The following is an 18231-nucleotide window of genomic DNA, read 5'->3' on the forward strand; positions in this document are numbered from 1 at the left end:
TGGGATTAGGGGTGCTTTGAAAGGTATCCGTGCCAGGGGTGTATTCAGGGTGCCCAGGTATGGAGGGGAGAAGCTGAAGAACAGATGAATCAGGAAGATTTGGGGGAGATCCCCTTGAGGGGAGGTGCCTGGGTGGCACCTGGTGTTGGTGCTGCAAAGCCAGGCAGCACAGCCCCTCATGGATGCCCTGAGGAGGGAGGGAAATGCCATCATCCCCAGCTCTGACTCTGGCACTGAAATGTGAATTGCAGCACAAAAAGAACTACGTTTCCCAGTTTCCCTTGCAGCCCAGGGGAATAAGCAATTGGAAGATTTAAATAGACCAGGCCAGAAGCAACCAACCTTTGGCACAATGTTTTTCCCTCCTCTTCTTCATATCTATTGGCTGTCCAACCTTCTTCCCTGGCACTGGAGTGGCTGCCAAGCCTGGCATTAATTTTCCTTCCAAGCTTGCTAGGCCCATGAAGTAAACAGCCATGTGCATTCCTTACTCTATATTTAACAGCTGCAGCCTGTGCTGGGGGCAACTGCAACAGAGGGGAACCTTTGTGGCTTCCCAAATTCACAGCTTGTGAGGGTGGGAGTGGGGGAAGCTCTCTGCGGGGACAAGAGGGATTTCTCTCCTTGCCGGTATTTGCAAAGCAGGTTGCGTTAAGGAGAGACTGCAATGCCAGCATCCCAGCCACGCTCCAGGGCCAGAGACAGGAACAATGTCCTCAACAGGGCTGAGTTCCTGTCCCTGAACCAGCCCTTGAAGGGCAACCAGGAGGGCAGGAGCTCCAGCAGGAAGCAGAGCGGCCAGGCCGGGGCAGCCGGCGCCCAGAGCGGCGGCCCCAAGGAGCGGCGGCAGTCGCAGCAGCTGCCCGAGGAGGATTGCATGCAGCTCAACCCCTCCTTCAAGGGAATCGCCTTCAACTCGCTGCTGGCCATCGATATCTGCATGTCCAAGAGGCTGGGGGTGTGCGCCAACAGAGCCTCCTCCTGGGGAGGTGCCCGCTCCATGATCAACCTGCTGGGGATAACGGGGCACGGCATCCCCTGGATCGCGGGCACGCTCATCTGCCTGGTGAAGAGCAGCACGCTGGCAGGCCAGGAGGTCCTCATGAACCTGCTGCTGGGTGAGTGGCAAACCTCCCTCCCTGCTGCGGAAGCCCGGCCCTCCTCACAAGGGACAGCAGCAGCGCTGGGACTCCTCCTCTGGCTGCTCCCAGTGTCAGAAGTGGTCGGGAAGCAGGGAGTGGCCCTTAGGGTGAATGCTGCACTTGTTGGCCCTCCTGGTCCCAGGGGCTGGGGGTGATGGGTGGCACAGGAAGGTGTCTAAGAGGGGTGGGGTGACCATGGAAGCTGGGGACAGCCATGGGGCAGGGACAGGCCCCTGGTGCTGCGTGGGGCAGGGTCGTCCATTCAGACTGAGGGAGTGTCCGTGGTGGGAGGGTGGATACCAGCAGTGGTGTCTTTTATTTAATCTGTGGTCATCTGCCTGGTGTTTGATAGGGTATCATAAAGATATTAGTCTCTAACATCTGGATCAATTCCTGAGGATGTTATTTCCATCCCCTGCCACCTTCTTGACCAGACTCCACGTGATGGAGTCCTGTCACCTTCCCTGCTGCAGTTTGCTCTCACATCCTCCTTCCCTTGGGTACCTTTCTTGCTGCTGTCCCCGTTTCCATGTGCTAATTTGACCCAGAGGCTGTGTAGGCTGGCTGGGACGCCTCTGGCTCTCCTGCTAGTCCTTCCTTGCATGGTGGTGGTCAGTGTCCCTGTTTCTGGATGTGTTGGAGGGTTTGTGCAGGCCCATCCCACCCTGATGTCCCACCAGTGACCAGGATGAGCTCTGGCTGTGACTTGCTTAGATCCTGTCCCCAGCCTGCCCAGGCCACGTGTGCCTGAGGACCTTGCTCTTCTTGCTCCTCTGCCTTTGGCACAGGGTTCAGTTATCCTGTTTTTCCTTGTGACTAATTACCCTCTCCTCTGGCTGTGACCCACCCTGGTGTTTCACCCTCCCTAAAAACTCACCAATCCCACTTCTGGTTGGTAGGAGAAATTGAAAACATTGGATTTAGACCCTTTCTTCTCAGGGAGCATTTTGAGAGGCCACAGGGACACTTTATTTCACAGGCACCACAGGAAAGGGACGTCCTGTCTGCAAGGGCTGGCTGTGACGTGGCCCAGCTCAGCAACCCCAGGTTTTGGGTTTTTTTTCACAAGTTCATCCTTCAGAGAGGGTGGAGACTGACCTGGACTGGCTTGAAAAGCTCAGTGGGAGCTGCCTTTTCTCCCCTGTGCCTTTGGAGGAGACTGTGCTGGTGCTGTGACATCTCCTGGGGGCAGGCTGTGGTGGAAGAGGCCAGAATAGCTCCAGCGTGATGCAGAGCCCACTGACATCAGCAGCTCCTGCAGGGGCTCCTCAGGGCTGGGGTCAGCCCCTCCTGGGAACACAGGATCCATCCAAAAGGGCACGAGGATGAAATAGCAGGTGACTGACAGCAACCAGCACAGCCTCCAGATGTCTCTTGACCCAAGAGCCTCTGACGGGGTTGGAGCCTGAAAACTCTGACTGCTTTGACTCCAGAATGTTTGAGATCCTTGCAAAGAGCTGGTGCCCCTTTTGGCTTAAAAACAAGGAAGGTTTTCTCACCCTTCTGTTGCTATATGAGGAGCACAAATGCAAAGCCACTTCAGGGTCATGTTCTAACTTTGTGGAGTGGTGGCTGGGAGAGCTCATCCCTGCATCACTACCCACATCTCCAGGTCTCCTGAGCTCCAACGTGGTGCCCAGGGACAAGCTGGGGGTTCTGGAGTGTTGCATCCTTGCCTAGACACACTACTCCCACTGCCAGGACAGGAAATAGTTCATTGGTGTGAAGGACCAGTTCCATAGGTCTGGCAATTCCCAAAGAGCTCCACTGCTCCCTCTGAAAGGACAGCACTGCCTGGTGGACTGGCCAGGGTGCCCTCAGCCTCTCTTGCCAGAGCTTCTGCAGGAGGACTGGTGTCACCCCCCAGAGCAGGTCTCTGCTGGGAGAGTGGCCTTGGGCTGGCATTTAGGATTGTAGTCAGGGGCTCTGAGTATCTGAGTAGCTGCTGCCATGGTATCTGCACTGCTGCTGGAGAAGGAGCCTGGGGCTGCTGGACCTCCACAGGCCCCCAAGAAAAGTGAGGTCTTGTGTGGACAGGAAGGTCATGGCACCTCTGCTGCATCTGGCATCCTTGGTCCCTCTTGCTGCTGCTTTCCTGTGGTTCAAATCCACCAGGATGTGGTTTAAAGCCCTCCTGTGAACAGCCCTCCTGTGAACAGCCCTCCTGTGAACAGCCCTCCTGTTTAGGCACAGGCGGAAGGGAAGGGAAGGGAAGGGAAGGGAAGGGAAGGGAAGGGAAGGGAAGGGAAGGGAAGGGAAGGGAAGGGAAGGGAAGGGAAGGGAAGGGAAGGGAAGGGAAGGGAAGGGAAGGGAAGGGAAGGGAAGGGAAGGGAAGCTCCTGGTGTTCCCCTGCTGGAAGGGGGGAGCTGGGGCTGTCTGTGGCACCCCTTGAGTGCCTCCCCAGGCTCTCCTCCCTTCCCCGGCTGGCTGAGGGTTTGATCCATCAAGCAGAATTTCTGATGCAGTCTCTGGGCAGGCAGCCAGCCCATCATAGAGCACTTGTTTAGGCTTTGCAATCAGGCTTCCCAGGCGAGGAGACAGGAGACTGCTGGAGGGGGACTGGAGCCTGGCAGGAGCATCACTGCAGATGGAGGAGGAGCTCCCACCAGGGGCTTTGCCAGCACTTGTGGGGGCATTTCAGGTGAGGGGGTCTGACCCTGGGATGCCCCATCCATCCCCTCTGCAGATGCTGATTAACAACCCCAAGCAATGTTTTCCCTCCATGCTTGTCATCTGTGATGGAATTTATTGATTCCCCTTCTCACAGTAATCCTTTCCAGCAAATGCCAAACCAGCCAGAGAAGCACACACAGCCTGTTACTGAAAAGATGGGAGAAAGCAGATATCTGTGCCCACTGTAAAAATCCCTCTGCCAGGACACGCTTTCAGGAAGATTGTCTCAGCATCACCAGCCCTGGCTGAGCAAAAGTCAGGGAGAAGCTCCACAACCCCTTGGCTAAATTGATAAAATCATAACCCAGGAAATCCCCCAGTTATAAAATTCATTTTATTTGTCTGCCATTGTTGGAACTTTTAGGGCTATTCAGGCTTTTCTCTGCAATCACAAGGGTTTCCTGAAAACTAAGGTGCTAAGAAAGTAATTTGAACTTTGCAGTTGGGCTTGCAGGGGAAAAGCAGTTATAAAACTTTCAGTAAAATGCCCAGATCTGCTTCAGAACCAGACAGAAATTCCATTAAACCCTGGGGGCAGCAGTACCTCGGTTTCTGGTTCTGATCCATCTGGTGAGGATGTGGATCCAAATTTAGTGATTCATTGACTGCAAAGCCAGCAAAGAACATTTGGATCATTGATCTAACCCACGGCAAAATACAGGCTGTAGCACATCCCTTAATTTATTCCTGTTCAATTTGTTAAGGGAAAAAACCCAAACACTCAATCTGATGTGCAGTTACAAATGAGGGTGAACTTGTCAGAGCCATTTCTGTATTACTGCAGTGGTTGGGATTCTCACAAATGCTTTTAGTTGGACTCTCCCCTTCATTGCGTCTCCATACCCTTCTCTCTCCAGCTGAACAGCCCTTCCAGCCAACACCTCTTCTGCCTTTCAGTATTTTGGATAGTGCTCAAGTAATTTCTTCACCTCCTATTTATTAAGCTAAACAGATAGATCTTGTTAAACTGATGGTCATTGCAGATCCAGGCACCTTCTCACTGCAGAGGGGATGGAATATGGTCATTGGGGATGGAATGTGGTCACTGGGGATGGAATATGGTCACTGGGGATGGAATGTGGTCACTGGGGATGGAATATGGTCACTGGGGATGGAATGTGGTCACTGGGGATGGAATATGGTCATTGGGGATGGAATATGGTCATTGGGGATGGAATGTGGTCACTGGGGATGGAATGTGGTCACTAGGGATGGAATGTGGTCACTGGGGATGGAATATGGTCATTGGGGATGGAATATGGTCATTGGGGATGGAATGTGGTCACTGGGGATGGAATATGGTCACTGGGGATGGAATGTGGTCACTGGGGATGGAATGTGGTCACTGGGGATGGAATATGGTCACTGGGGATGGAATGTGGTCACTGGGGATGGAATGTGGTTGCCCACCCAAGGTGGTCACTCCAGTGAGGCCCCACTTTTGTGTTTACAGCCAAACCCCTGCTGTGTTTAGTTATTTGCCATCCAGCTGGGTGCCTTTGCTGTTGGGAGGCACCTGCTTGGGTCATCCTTGCACGTAAAATTGTGTTTGTGCTTGGTTTGAAGGACCAGGAATGGTTCTGCTCTCTGGAACAGGCACCCAGACTAGGAGAAGAGAAAATCCCTTGTCCTCTCTTTGCTTGCTGTCTCAGTGACACTGGTCCTGGTGCTCAGCCATCTCCAGCTGGCTCTGCATCCCCTTGGAGGGCAGGATGGCTCTTTGGAGCTGTCACTGAGCATTTATCCCATTAAGTACAGCACTGCCTCAGGGTGTGGGTGTATCAGCGAGCAGTGTCAGGCTGGGCATGGGTCAGTGCCACAGGAGGAGGAAAGGAGGGAGCCCAGGGCAGCTTCTCCATTCCTGGAGGTCAGCAGGGAGGAAGTTCTTGCTCTGTGCAGCCTTCTTCCTGAATGCTGGCACAGCTTTACTCTGACCAGGAGCCAAGCCATGACATTCTGAAGCACTCCCTGCAGACCCCCTAAGAAAGAAAATTATAAATCCATAAATATGGTCAGAGTTCTGTGGTCCCATCCTGGCAGCTTCCAAGCGAGACCAGATTTGCAAGAAATTGGTGGATTAGTGTAGGGGCCTGAGTTAACTTATGTATTGTAAATATATGTATGGCAGTGAAAGATCTTTGTATTGTATTAGTGACCCTGCCCTGATTCTAGTTATTGTAAATGGGCTGCAGCTGTGATGTCCTTGATTGGGCAGCAGCTGTAGCCCATGGAGGTAGCTGAGATAAAAGGGGGCGGGGTGGTCAGGGAGAGCCTGGGAGAGGAGCCCTGACCGAGAAGCAACAACACCACTGCTGTGAAGATCTGCCATGAGAAAACCACCCAAGAAGGTATGAGACTCAGGAAATATAACTAGACAACAATATGAATACAACAGATTAGGAAGGAGACAGAGAAAGAAATGCCTTCCCCAAGCCCCTTGAGACCCCAGTGACCCTGTTCTAACAATACAGACGTGCTTCAGGTATTGTCCTGCTTCTCTGTGGAGGATGAAAATTCCAGACAGTGCAGCCTGGTGCTGGTAAAGGTCACGGGGTAGATGAGATGCCCAGGCAGTGCAGAGGAGCTGATCCTGTCAGCTGAACCTCAGGGCAGCCCAGATCCAGCAGAGAGGCTGGGAAGCTGCAGATGGATCAGTCAGAATCCAGCAGAGCTTGCTCAGCCCAGAGCCCCAGAGATGGTTTGGGGCCAGATGTGTCTGGTTTTTCCTCTTTCATTCTTGCACTGTGAGAGCAGGGATTTCCTGAGCCAGGCAGGGCAGAGCACATTCCATCAGGGATGGAGCTGGTGCCCTGGGCAGCCTGGCACATGGAGGGGGCTCAGCTGCTGTCCCCCTCCCCTCCCAGCCCTGCCAGTGCCCACCAAGGTCTCACTGAGCCAGCAGCACGTCTGCCCAGTGAGGTGAAAACATTTCAGTGCCAAATAACCCACCGTGAGTGACCCATGGAAGGTGCCAGGCAGAGGGAGCAGCGCAGACGCCCCTGCACCCAGCATTGAGACACAGGTCCAGCCTGGCATTAAACATTCCTCTTCATCACTGCAGGCTGCTAATCTGCCTCTGTTCTGCCCAGAAACAGCAGCTGAAGCCCGTGGTCTGTGGTGGGTGCTGTGCTCAGCCTTCATCCCTTCACAGCTGATGAGCTCAGGCATCTCTGAGCAGGCAGCAATGCCCAGCTCTGCCTGCCCCCCTTCCTGCTGCCTGCAGTGTCCCCTTGCATAAAGGACAGGCAGGGACAGCCTGGGACTCATCTGGCTGTGGCTGGAGCAGGCACGGGGGTGTTTCCATGCTCTGATCAGCCCCCGGGACCGGGCAGCACCGATTCGCTCAGGTCCTGGCCGGCTGCAGGGGATGCTGCGAGCCCTGCAGGCAGCAGAGTGCAGCCCTTGGGGAGCGTGCAGAGAGCTGGAATCCAACCCTGGAGCTGGAATCCAACCCAGCAGAGCCTGCAGCGAAACCGAGCCTGCATGCAGAGCGAAAGAGAAAAGAAGTGCGAGGGTTGTTGAATGGGAAGAGGGGGAATAAACATGGGAAATGAGTCATCCTTGTGTCTGTCAGTGCGGGAACCACTTCCCCTTGCCCCTGCCTGCAGCTCGGAAGGGACAGTGGCTGTTCCACCGGGCAGAGCTGCAGGGGCAGAGCCAGGGCAGCTCCCGGGGATGGGTGAGTGTTTGCCCTGACTCACCCTGACAGGAGCAGCGGCTGGGGAGAGCAAGGTGGGCAGTGAGCTGAGCTGAGCTGGGAGGAGCAGCAGCAGCACGGAGAGCCCTTAGGAAATCCTGCTCCGGGTCAGGGTGGGGTGGGAAAGAGGGGAATCAGATGGACTCTCCTGTTTTCCTCCACTTTGAGGAAACCTCCCTGCTCTAACCCGGAACAGAGAACCAGGGATGCTGGCAGAGGTACCTGATCTGGGTGCACGCTGGGAGGTGTGATGGTTGGAGACCCTGTGAGCATCACAGCATCAGACCTTTTAAAAGTTTAAATTTTTGAAAATTTTTAAAGGTCTGATTTTTAAATTTTTTAATTTTTAAAATTTTAAAAGGTCTGATTTTTAAATTTTTTCATTTTTAAAATTTTTAATTTTTTTTAAACTTTTTTTGCCAGTTTGCCTCTTTGAAAGCAGTGGGGTGGAATCCAAGCCCAAACAGCACTGAGGCCAAGCAAGGATCCCATCCTTTGTGCCTGGGCCATGCTGCTGGTCCTCAGCCCAAGGCACTTTTCTTCCTCCAGCTCATCCCATGCAGTGTTGGGAGTGGCTCTGGGGTGTGCTGGTGGTTCCTGTGCTGCTGCCGTGGGGTACAGGAGCATTTCAAGCTGTCAGAGCCCTTCTGGAGGCAGATGAGCCATCCTCAGGGCTGCTCAGCTCCTTTTCCCCAGCAGCACAAGCCCTTTTCACTGTGCTCCCCCTCTTGCCTGCATCTCTCCCCAGCCCATGCAGCCCCACTCAGTATTTGATGCTGAGTTCAAATTTCCCAGCTCCCAGGGCACAGTGTTTCCAAAGGGAGAGCTCCAGGCAGCCTGTGTTTGCACTCAGGGCTGCTTCTAATCATCCAGAATATAGCAAATCTATTTTTAGTTGTTGTGGGGTTTTATTTTAATTAATTGCACAATTCTGCTTTCCACCATTTTATCACCTCCCCATGACCACTTACCCCACACTGATGCTTGTTCAGCCAAAAAATATCCCCCCCTCAAACAGCAAAATGCCTGATTCATTGGCTCTTCAGTGTGTCATGCTTTTTGTCAGCTCTTTCACCCAACAGTGCCACATTTGGGGAACAAAATGCACTGGAGGGGTTCATTTCCAGAGTAGACCTCTTCCAGGTGCTGCTGACTGCACTGGAGAGAGGGCGAAGACTCTTTTGAAAGCTGCTTCATTAATGCCAACAAGATAAGGCTGCAAACACACAGCTCATTTTCCAGGTCAGGGAGCCCAATGCCTGCAGGAGGTTGGGGAAGTTCAGGAGTAGGAGGGGGCATGTAAGTAAAAAGAAAAAAGTGGGGGGGAAAAATTATGAATTCTAATTATGGAGCTAAAGAAAGTGTTTCCTGGGAGTGGTGGCATTTGTCCAGAGTTCAGCACTGGGTGAGGGTGGGCAATGTGGGCAATACAGAATTTTGCAAGCCAGTCTTGGCCCCACACCTGGCCTCAGCAGCTGCAGTGGGGAGCACATGGCACCTCCAGCTTTGAGGCCCAGGCAATGAGTTGTCCCCAGCTTGGCTCTGCTGTGTGCACATCTTGTCTGAGGCACATCTGCTCCCACACTGGGGGCCTCCTGAGCTCGTGTGATGAGCTCACTCTCCATTCCTGGGCATTCACCTCCCTGTTTTCCCCTCCCCATGTGCTCAGCCATGGTTCTGAGGGCTGAGTCCAGCCTGTGAGTGTTTCTGATCCCAATCTCACAGGCTCCGTGTCATGCAGGCAGCCCCATGTGTGTGCAGTCACGTGGATCTGGGCTGCAGGAGCAGATGAGGCCAAGGGCTCTTTTGGCTTTCTCCTCTTTTCCTCCCCCCCTACCCCCAGAACTGCACCCAGGTTGTTTTTCAGCGGTGGTTTTGATAACATGTTTATATAAACACCCCAGCTGGAATCTGCCTCCCTCCCTGGAGACTCTGCCTGGCCCCAACCTGGAGCAGGCCGTGTCCCCAAGGGTGCTCACACCATTCTCAGCCTCCTCCAGCCTTCAGGGACAGCAGCAGAGATGCCACCCCGGGGACAGAAAGGACCTTATGGTGACAGGGGACATCCAACTGCTTCAGTTCCTTTTAAATTCAAGCTTTGGGGTTTGGTTTGGTTGTGCTGCTGATGGTTCAGGTTTGTCCTTGTGCCCTGCCTGCACAGGGCTCCTCTCTGCTCACCTCTCTGCTCGTAATGGGCTCCTCACATTTGGCAGATAATTGTTTTCCTTTCCTTATTAATAGATATAAAATGCCTGCCCAGGGGGCTCACTTTCAGCTCATTTACTGTGCATCTGATGCCAGATGTTGGCTTTTTACAATACCAAGGTGATCTCTGATGCTAAAATTGTCACAGGCAGGACAAGACTTGCTCTTTGGTTTTGTGTTTTAAGGAAATTGTAGATGTTAATGTAGGATTTGGGAACATGGTGGTTTTGTGTTGGAAATCTGAAGGATTGTTCCCCTTATTACCAGGTCAACAGGGAAATTCCTGATCTTTTTCAGAAAAATGAGAAATGAGCAAGAATGGGCAAGAGCTAATCCTTCCTTTAGTCTCAAATACATCACTACCTGGATTTTACATCCAGTGATGCCTCTGGTTTAAATCCAGTGCTACCTGGCTCTGGGGGGGAAAAAGGCACGATGAAAAAAATGCTTCACATTAAAATGTCTTGCTCCTCTCATCCCAGCCTCAGTCAGGTGGCACTCTGCCATGCCTGCTGTGCTTCTGACAGCCCCAGGGTCCCCAGAGAGCAGCCAGTGCAGGCTGCAGCTCCTTCCATGGGCTCTCCTGGGGCTGTGTGTGCTCCAGCCTCCAGCCTGGAGGGTTTGCTGGGCTCTGTGAGGCACCAGGGAAGGACAGAGCCAAGGTGGTGCTGCTGGTTTGCAGGTGGCAGGGGCAAGGCTCAGGGGCTTGGGGCTCAACAGCAGGAACAGCCCCCAGTGCAGGGAGACCTGCAGCTGGAGCACAGATACAGTTAACCCCTTAGTGCCCACCCGAGGAGGGAGGGTTTGATGTGCCTTAAGGGGAGGAAGGAAACCAAGGTCTGAGTGGGAATGTAGGTCATGGGATTGGGAGGGAATAGGGCCGGGGATGGGGCTGCTGGGCACTGGCACTGCCTGTGGCTGTTCCTGAAGGATGGGGCTGCTGGGCACTGGCACTGTCTGTGGCTGCTCCTGAAGGATGGGGCTGCTGGGCCCTGGCACTGTCTGTGGCTGCTCCTGAAGGATGGGGCTGCTGGGCACTGGCACTGCCTGTGGCTGCTCCTGAAGGATGGGGCTGGGCAATGGCACTGTCTGTGGCTGCTCCTGAAGGATGGGGCTGGGCAATGGCACTGTCTGTGGCTGCTCCTGAAGGATGGGGCTGCTGGGCCCTGGCGCTGTCTGTGGCTGCTCCTGAAGGATGGGCCCTTGGCAGCAGCACTGCCTGCTGATTCACCCTGCCTGTGCTGGCAGCAGCAGGAGAGGGAAGGGGAGCAGCAGAGACCCAGCACTGGGAAGGGGAATAGCAGAGATCCAGCACTGGGAAGGATAATAGCAGAGATCCAGCACTGGGAAGGATAATAGCAGAGATCCAGCACTAAAAGGGGAACAGCAGAGATCCAGCACTGATAAAAGGGAAAAGCAGAGCTCCAGCACTGATAAAAGGGAACAGCAGAGACCCAGCACTGGGAAGGAGAATAGCAGAGCCTCAGCACTGGGAAGGGGAGCAGCAGAGACCCCAGGGCAGTGGGAAGGGGAACAGCAGAGATCCAGCACTGGGAGAGGGAACAGCAGACACTGGGAAGGGGAACAGCAGAGATCAAGCACTGGGAAGGAGAATAGCAGACACTGGGAGGGATAACAGCAGAGACCCAGCACTGGGAAAGGGAACAGCAGAGACCCAGCTCTAAAAGGGGAACAACAGACACTGGGAAAGGGAACAGCAGAGATCCAGCATTGAGAAGGGGAACAGCAGACACTGGGAAGGAGAACAGCAGAGACCCCAGGGCAGTGGGACCCCCCCAAGCCTCAGGGGCTGCTGGGGCTGTTTCATAAAGAAATCTCCATGAAAGGAATGGAAAGTGCAAGGGGAAGTGACAGAAAAAGCACCAGACGAGGGATTTTCTGTGGTTTTTTTTTTCTTTTAACGGCAAATTAACCCCTGGTTTTAATGCTGTCATGCCTCCCCATCCTGAAATGTGGGCAAACGAGGCTTTCTCCTTTCTGTGCATCATTTGACGAAAATCAAAGCTAGCAGTACTGAAGGCCCATTTTGTTCATCTTCTGAATGAAAGGATTATTAGAACTGCTCTTTGGCTTGTTCTCCATGCCCTGAACACCTCCATGCACACATGCCTGCATCCCTCCAGTTGCCCTGACATCACCTTTGACCGTAAAAAAATATTGCCAGTGCAAAATACTGACAGGCAGTGGTGAGCACCACACATTGCTAAAGCACATGGCACTGGTGCTGCTGATCCATGGGCAGGTTTGGTGGGGAATGTCTCTGAGGGAATTCATTGAACACTGTGGAGCAGACACTGGGATTTGTTGGGGTGCCCAGACTCGTTCTGGAGCCCTGGCTTGGCTTCTCAGCAATGCAATTGGTGCTGACTTCAGCAGAGCAGCTTGGGCCAGAGCCTTCTCTTGGCAGCACTGGTGCATCATACCTCTGATGCTTCTGGGTTCCCAAGAATTTGATGAGTCTGGGTTCCCAAGAGAGCATCGTGGAGCTTCAGTTTCACACAGTTCTCGTCCAGGGTGAGATGGGGCTGGTGGGAAATGCAGCTGATGAGCTGAAAATCATCCCCTGAAGCACTTTGCTGGATCAGGGCTGTCTGGGGTCACTTAATGGGGTGAGGAGTTGGGCTGGGGTGATTTAGGAAGGCCAGCATGAGCAGAGCCCTGTGTAGCAGGGCAGCCCTGCAATGGTCAGCCAGGCCTGGGCTCACAGCATTTGACCTTACCAGGGAGCCAGGGTGAGTGGCTGCTCCAGGGCTCCACAGCCTGTCTGAAATCCCTCCCTCCCTCCCTTTCTCCCCACAGCCAGCCTGTCAAAAAAAAAAAAAAAAAAAAAAATCAGCAAATTGCAGACAAGCACTCTGCTGAGTGTGGGGGTCCTGGTGGGCTGCAGGCCTCCCCCTGCTCTCCCCCTGCCTGCTGGTCACATCCAGCAGCAGCTGGGCAGTCCCTGGTTGTCCTTGTCCTCCCAAACCCACTGGTGTGACTGGCCTCCTTGCAGCCTCTTTCCAGCTGCAGCCTCAACACCTTTGTTCAGGTGCCACCCCTGAACCTTTGCTCTGTGTCAATCTCCTGCTTTTTTGTGTCTGTCCTGGATTCCTGCTGCTGTCCGTGCCAGGGAGGAGCTGGTACCCAGATCTTTTCCTCTGCTCTATCTGCCCTCCACAGCTCTGAGAGCCCAGGGCATGCATGGCCCATTGGGCAGAAGGTTCAGGGAGGTCCTGCTGTCCAAGATCCCTGCAGATGAGGGAGAAAAGCAGTCTGCCACAAGGAGAGGGTTGTGCCAGGATAAATACCAGCCCCTTCCCAAAGCAGTGCTGGAGCTGGGGGTGGCACAGGGGGAAGGTGGGTGAGCAGAGCTGCTGTGACAGCTCCTCAGCTCCTGCCAGGTGCTGAGCAGGCAGGTGGAGCTGCCTCCCATGTGCCATCTCATTCCCCATCCCCACCACCACCACACCCCCATCCATGCTCCTGAATCCCTGTCACCTCTCAAGGAATGGTCTTTACCAGGGTCTGGGAGTCAAACAAGTGCCCCTGGCGTTCCTGCTGAGGGAGCAGGCTGTGCTGGTGATGGCAGATACGTCCTTGTCATTGCTGCAGGGAGCTGAAATCAGCTCTCTGACTAATTAGGAGGGTTGGGGAAAAGCAGATGAGGGGATTAAAGAGAAATAAAATTGATGCTAGGAAATAGAAATGACAGTACCTGTCTGATGGGACGAAGCGGGTGGGCTGAAGAGGAGGGAGATGTAGACAAGTGCTGATGGGTTTCACTCCTGAAGCTGTTAAGGAGGAATGTTGGTGTGGTGTAGAGAGCTGCAGGTGCCTGTGCCACCACAAGCCTGGGTTTGCTGGGCTGGGAGGTGGGGTACCCCCAGGATTTGCACAGGGAAGGGGCTGTGTGGGGTGACTTGCAGGCAGAAAGTGACAGGGAGGAAGAGGTGAGCAGAAACAAGAAATGGCTCGTGTGTGTTTGGTGCTTTGGCAGAGGAAGGAGGATGGGTGGGGGATGTCTGGGAGGATGTCACCCACCCTCCAACACGCTGTGGTGCTGTTTCTAACACAGGAGCCCGTTTTTCTTTATTGTTCCCCTTGGCTCACTGGCTCCTGATGCTCTTTTCTTAGTGAAATCTGTCAGCATGGTGAAAAATCTGTCAGCATGGTGTGTTCCCCTGGCTGCTCTGGGCAGGAGGAGGTGGTGGGCTTGGGAGAGGACAAGGGATAACCCTAGAAAGTGCTGTGGGGCACCTCTCCTCCAGCAGACTGCTCACTGCAGCCTGGTCAGCCTGGCAGGGACTTTGCTGCACAAGGTTTCTAAAGCATGAGGTGGAGGCAGCAACAGGAACACCCAGAGTGGTGGTTTGAGGGCCATAAGAGTTTCAATTTTAGCTTTGCCAGTTGCTCTCTTCCTGCCCAGGTGGGTCTCTCGCCTCTGTGGTTTGGGGCTCTCCTCTGTCAGATGGTGACAGTGGTGTTTGCCTCCTCTGTGGGCAAACTGGGAGGGTTGATCAACATTTGGGTGGTGACCTGAGGATGGGGAAGCTGTGTACATCTGCACCATGGACACCTGATCAGAGCCAGACACAAATTTTTATTTAAAGACAATGACAACCTGTTGGGGAAGATGAAACAGGAAAGCCTTATAAATATGATTGTCTGGCAAAAGATTTTGATAATATAGAAACTATAAGTGAGATTGAAATGAAAGCAAGCTTTGAGATACCTTAGTTACTGAACAATGGGGAAACAACTGTGTGGATGGACGGTAATCTCCTTTTGATAACACAATCCCCTGTGCTTGCAGACAGGTCCAAGGGTCAGAGCAGACCCTACAGCTTGGCAGAAGGGCCCCAAAGAGGAGTTTTTAGGGTTTAAAATGTAACAGTGTGGTAATGTAATGATTCTTACAGGCTGTATGTAAATGCTATAGGATTTGTATCTTGTACTAGATTGGTTAGTGAGAGTCAGAATATTCAACACAGGAGATGATTTATTGTATTGTAATGGGAACTTTGCTCTCTTAGCTCTTACCCCTTTTATTCTCTTATGCTTTTACTCTCTTACCCTCTCATCCTCTCTCCCCCTCTCTTCCCTCAGCCTGCTCTGAGCTGTGTTTGGCAGCTCCCAGCAGGGCCCTGCACCCAGGCCCTTTGCAATAAACCCCAAATCCCAGCAGGGCCCTGCACCCAGGCCCTTTGCAATAAACCCCAAGTTCCTGACCTGGCTTCAGAGATCTCCCATCTCCATCCGTCCCGACCGTGCTACCCCCCAGCGCTCCTACAACAACCCTTTAATGTTATGCCTTGAAAATTGCCCTCAACTCTGTCTCTCACTGCTCCCTCTGTGTCTCCTGTTTTGTAGCCCTGCTCCTGGACATCATGATCGTGGCAGGTCTGCAGAAGCTGGCCAAGAGGAAGGGCCCCTACGACATCACCCCAGGCCTGTTGGACTACCTGACCATGGACACGTACGCCTTTCCCGCCGGGCACGCCAGCAGGGTGGCCATGCTCTCCAAGTTCTTCCTCAACCACCTGGTCCTGGCCATCCCTCTGCGCATCCTGCTGGTGCTCTGGGCCCTCTGTGTGGGCCTGTCCCGTGTGATGATCGGGAGGCACCACATCACCGACGTCCTCTCCGGCTTTGTGTTCGGCTACCTGCAGTTCAGGCTGGTGGAGTTGATATGGATGTCTTCCAACACGTGTCAGATGTTGATATCCATCTGGTGAACGTGGAGGACTTGGAAGCTAGGAGATACTTTGAGAGTTCCCCACCCCTCCCAGTATTTTCTACGTGTTGTTTGTTGGAAGCTGTTGTAACTTCCATGAGTAGTGATGTTTTTTAATGTTGCTTCCCCACCTTTAAAAAAAAAAAATCTTGTAATGGATTGGGTTTTAGAAATCAAGGGCCTTACCTGTGTTTTGGCCATATTCTCTGTTTGGACAGCAGCCTTATTAAGCTTTACAGGTGAGAGAAATGAGCTCCATGTCTGCCTTCTTTAGGTGGTTCACATTGGCACCTTGGTATGTCCTCAGGATGGGCAGTGCCTGAGAGCTTCCTGAGAACACATTTGTGAACTTTTTAGAGGATAAATTATTTTGGCCACAGTGCTTTTTTTTCTTTTTGTAAGCCCAGCAGTTGTGTCTTGTACAGAGTCAGGACACTGCTGGTGCTTTACAGATAATAAATAATCATAAAAATCCTGCCCTGTTTGGTTCTTATCATGAGGGAGGGAAGAAAACGAGCCCAGTGTGGCTTTGAGATATACATTCAGCATGGAGCAGGTCCTGCAGTCTTCTTGCCCAAGGAGATGCAAATTTTTGCTTTGGGTGGGATGGGCCTAGTTGGGTGCTCAGGACATGGAAGGAAAACTTCTTCTGTCAGGGTGCATGAGGAGTTTTTGGTCTGGTAAGGGACACACAATGCCCTGACATGGTGCTGTTTCTTCCCATTATTGACAAGGGGCCTCCTTGAAGCCTGGTGGATCCTTATCCAGGTGATGGCCATGCTCCATGTGCTGTCTCCTAAATGGATCCCCCCCCCTCACAACTGCCATAAGAAAATCTCATATTTTGAACAGAATGTTCCAGTTCTCCGTGGTCTAGCTGTCTCTAGAAGACAGTTTGATGCTTGGCAGGTGATGGATACTATCAGACATCTTTCCTAACTGGATGAATCCTGCAGAATGGAGGGGTCCTGTCATCCCTGTCCTCCTATGGATCCCAAGAAAAATTCACCAGGTTTGCAAGGCCAGGGAGGAGTCAGCTGGGTCCTGTGCTGTCATCTCACCCTGCACATTGGGAGGCCTCTTCCTCCAGGGGCTGGTGAGAAGAAGACATTCAGCTAATGACTGTTGCAAGCTGCTGACATTTGTTGCTCTTTGATGATTAATATGAAAAGAAGCTGAACAGAAAATCTATCCCTGGCATGTGTCTCCAGCTGGGATGTCAGCACAGAGCCCTGGGAGCTGCCGGCTCCGAGGCTGCAGCAGGAGCGTGCTGAGGGGGCATCCATGTCCTTCCAGCACCAGCCTCCCACGGAGCTCACAGATGAGCTGTCCCCTGGGAAGGGCTGTCACCACCGAGCGTGTTGGGAAAGGGGAGAGCTCAGGGTTGTCCCTGGAGGCTGCAGCAGCAGCAGCAGGCAGAGCAGCGGGGGCGGCGGGTGCCGTCCTGCTTCCCTCCTGCTGCTGTGTGTGGGAGCAGGGATGTGCTACCCTCCCAGCAGGGCTTCCCTTTGCCAGCCTCCTTCTCCTGCAAAGATTTCTGTGAAGGAGTGAGCTGTGGTGCTTTTTCTTCCTTCCAGGCATTATTACACGTGGCAGAGTTTATCCTCATCCCTAGCAAGGGTGGCAGCACGTTCTGAGCTCTGGCTGTGGGTGATGCACCAATGTACAGCTGGAGATGACAGGTTCCTGAAGGGGCAGGGAGCAGGGATTGCCTCTTCTCCCATGGCTTTGTGGGAAATTCTCACTTTGTAGCTCCAGAATTTACTGAACCTTTGCAAATAGGTTGGATGATTCTTCAGCCGTGTCAGCGGGTCCAGGTTTCCTTGCACTTGTGTTGTCTTCTCTTGGAATATCCAGGGTGGCAGAATGGCTTTGTAGGAGTTGCTCCTGATCTTTGCTGGTGTAATCAGGAGAGCGTGGCCTGGAGAAGCTGCCACTGTGGGTTAGATCAGCTGAGCTGGTCTCAGCCCAGCAAAGCAAGGCAGGAGAGCAGGGGGAGGTGAGCTGGGGCAATTCCCTGGGGTAAGTTGATATTCACAGGATAAGGCTTTCTCCCACAGAGAGTTTCTCCAGGGAATCTTCCTCTTCAGCTCCCCTGCAGCCTGTGCCCCTTATCCCTCACAGTGCTTCAGTGCCCTCAGCAACTGAAGGGAAGCTTTTGGGAGACCTTGCACAAGATGAGTGCGGATTTGGGCACAGAGGCACCAGGAGAGGCCTGGCACAGCCTTACCTTAGCCATGACTGCCCTCCCAGCAAGCCAAGACATTCCTGATCCCTCTCTCCCTGCCTGCCACGCTGAAGGTACTGCTCAGAAGCAACCAGCATCGCTGTGGAGAGAAGCAGCTTCTGTCTCTATAGCAACAGCAGGGGATGGTGGGTGCCTGTCCCCTGTCCCTGGGAGCTGGAGCAGGACACTGGGGCTGCTCTGTCCTCATGCTCACCATGGCAGTGTGGGGAGACAAAAAGCCACATGGTTTGAGCTCCTTCAGGATGGTCCAGGATTGTGAGTGTTTTGCCTGAACCTTCAGATCCCCAAATTCAGCCTGTGAGGTGTGGGAGGTCCTTCCAAGCCAAGACCTGTCCAACCAGAAGGATTGAAGAAGTCCTGAGCATGGCATCTTCTGCCTTTCAGTTCACCTAAGAGATTAATTAAGAAAATGGCCAGGAGGAGACAAGTGCAGTGTGTGGGCTGGGGACTGCTGCCATCAGCACTCCACTGGGAGAGTCCCAGGCTGCTGTAGTGATGATTTCATGTGTGATCCTGCAGGGGACAGTGA

The 18231-nt window shown here is 53.3% G+C and overlaps 1 protein-coding gene across 1 annotated transcript; it reads left to right on the forward strand.

Annotated features, from left to right (window-relative positions):
* The first annotated feature begins 418 nt into the window (after window positions 1-418).
* Window positions 419-15929, forward strand: PLPP7 (phospholipid phosphatase 7 (inactive)). Its single transcript, XM_063174606.1, has 2 exons — window positions 419-1118; window positions 15091-15929. Exons 1-2 carry the CDS (start codon window positions 668-670, stop codon window positions 15453-15455), a joined length of 816 nt encoding a protein of 271 aa, XP_063030676.1. The 5' UTR covers window positions 419-667; the 3' UTR covers window positions 15456-15929.
* Window positions 15930-18231: the final 2302 nt, after the last annotated feature.

This window comes from Melospiza melodia, chromosome 22 (assembly GCF_035770615.1).
Source record: "Melospiza melodia melodia isolate bMelMel2 chromosome 22, bMelMel2.pri, whole genome shotgun sequence".
Classification (NCBI taxonomy): Eukaryota; Metazoa; Chordata; class Aves; order Passeriformes; family Passerellidae; genus Melospiza; species Melospiza melodia.

Coding starts and splice junctions, on each gene's coding strand:
- PLPP7 (XM_063174606.1), top strand. CDS start 668: ATGCCAGCATCCCAGCCACGCTCCAGGGCCAGAGACAGGAACAATGTC. Junction 1,119..15,090: donor CCTCATGAACCTGCTGCTGG/GTGAGTGGCAAA, acceptor CCTGTTTTGTAG/CCCTGCTCCTGGACATCATG.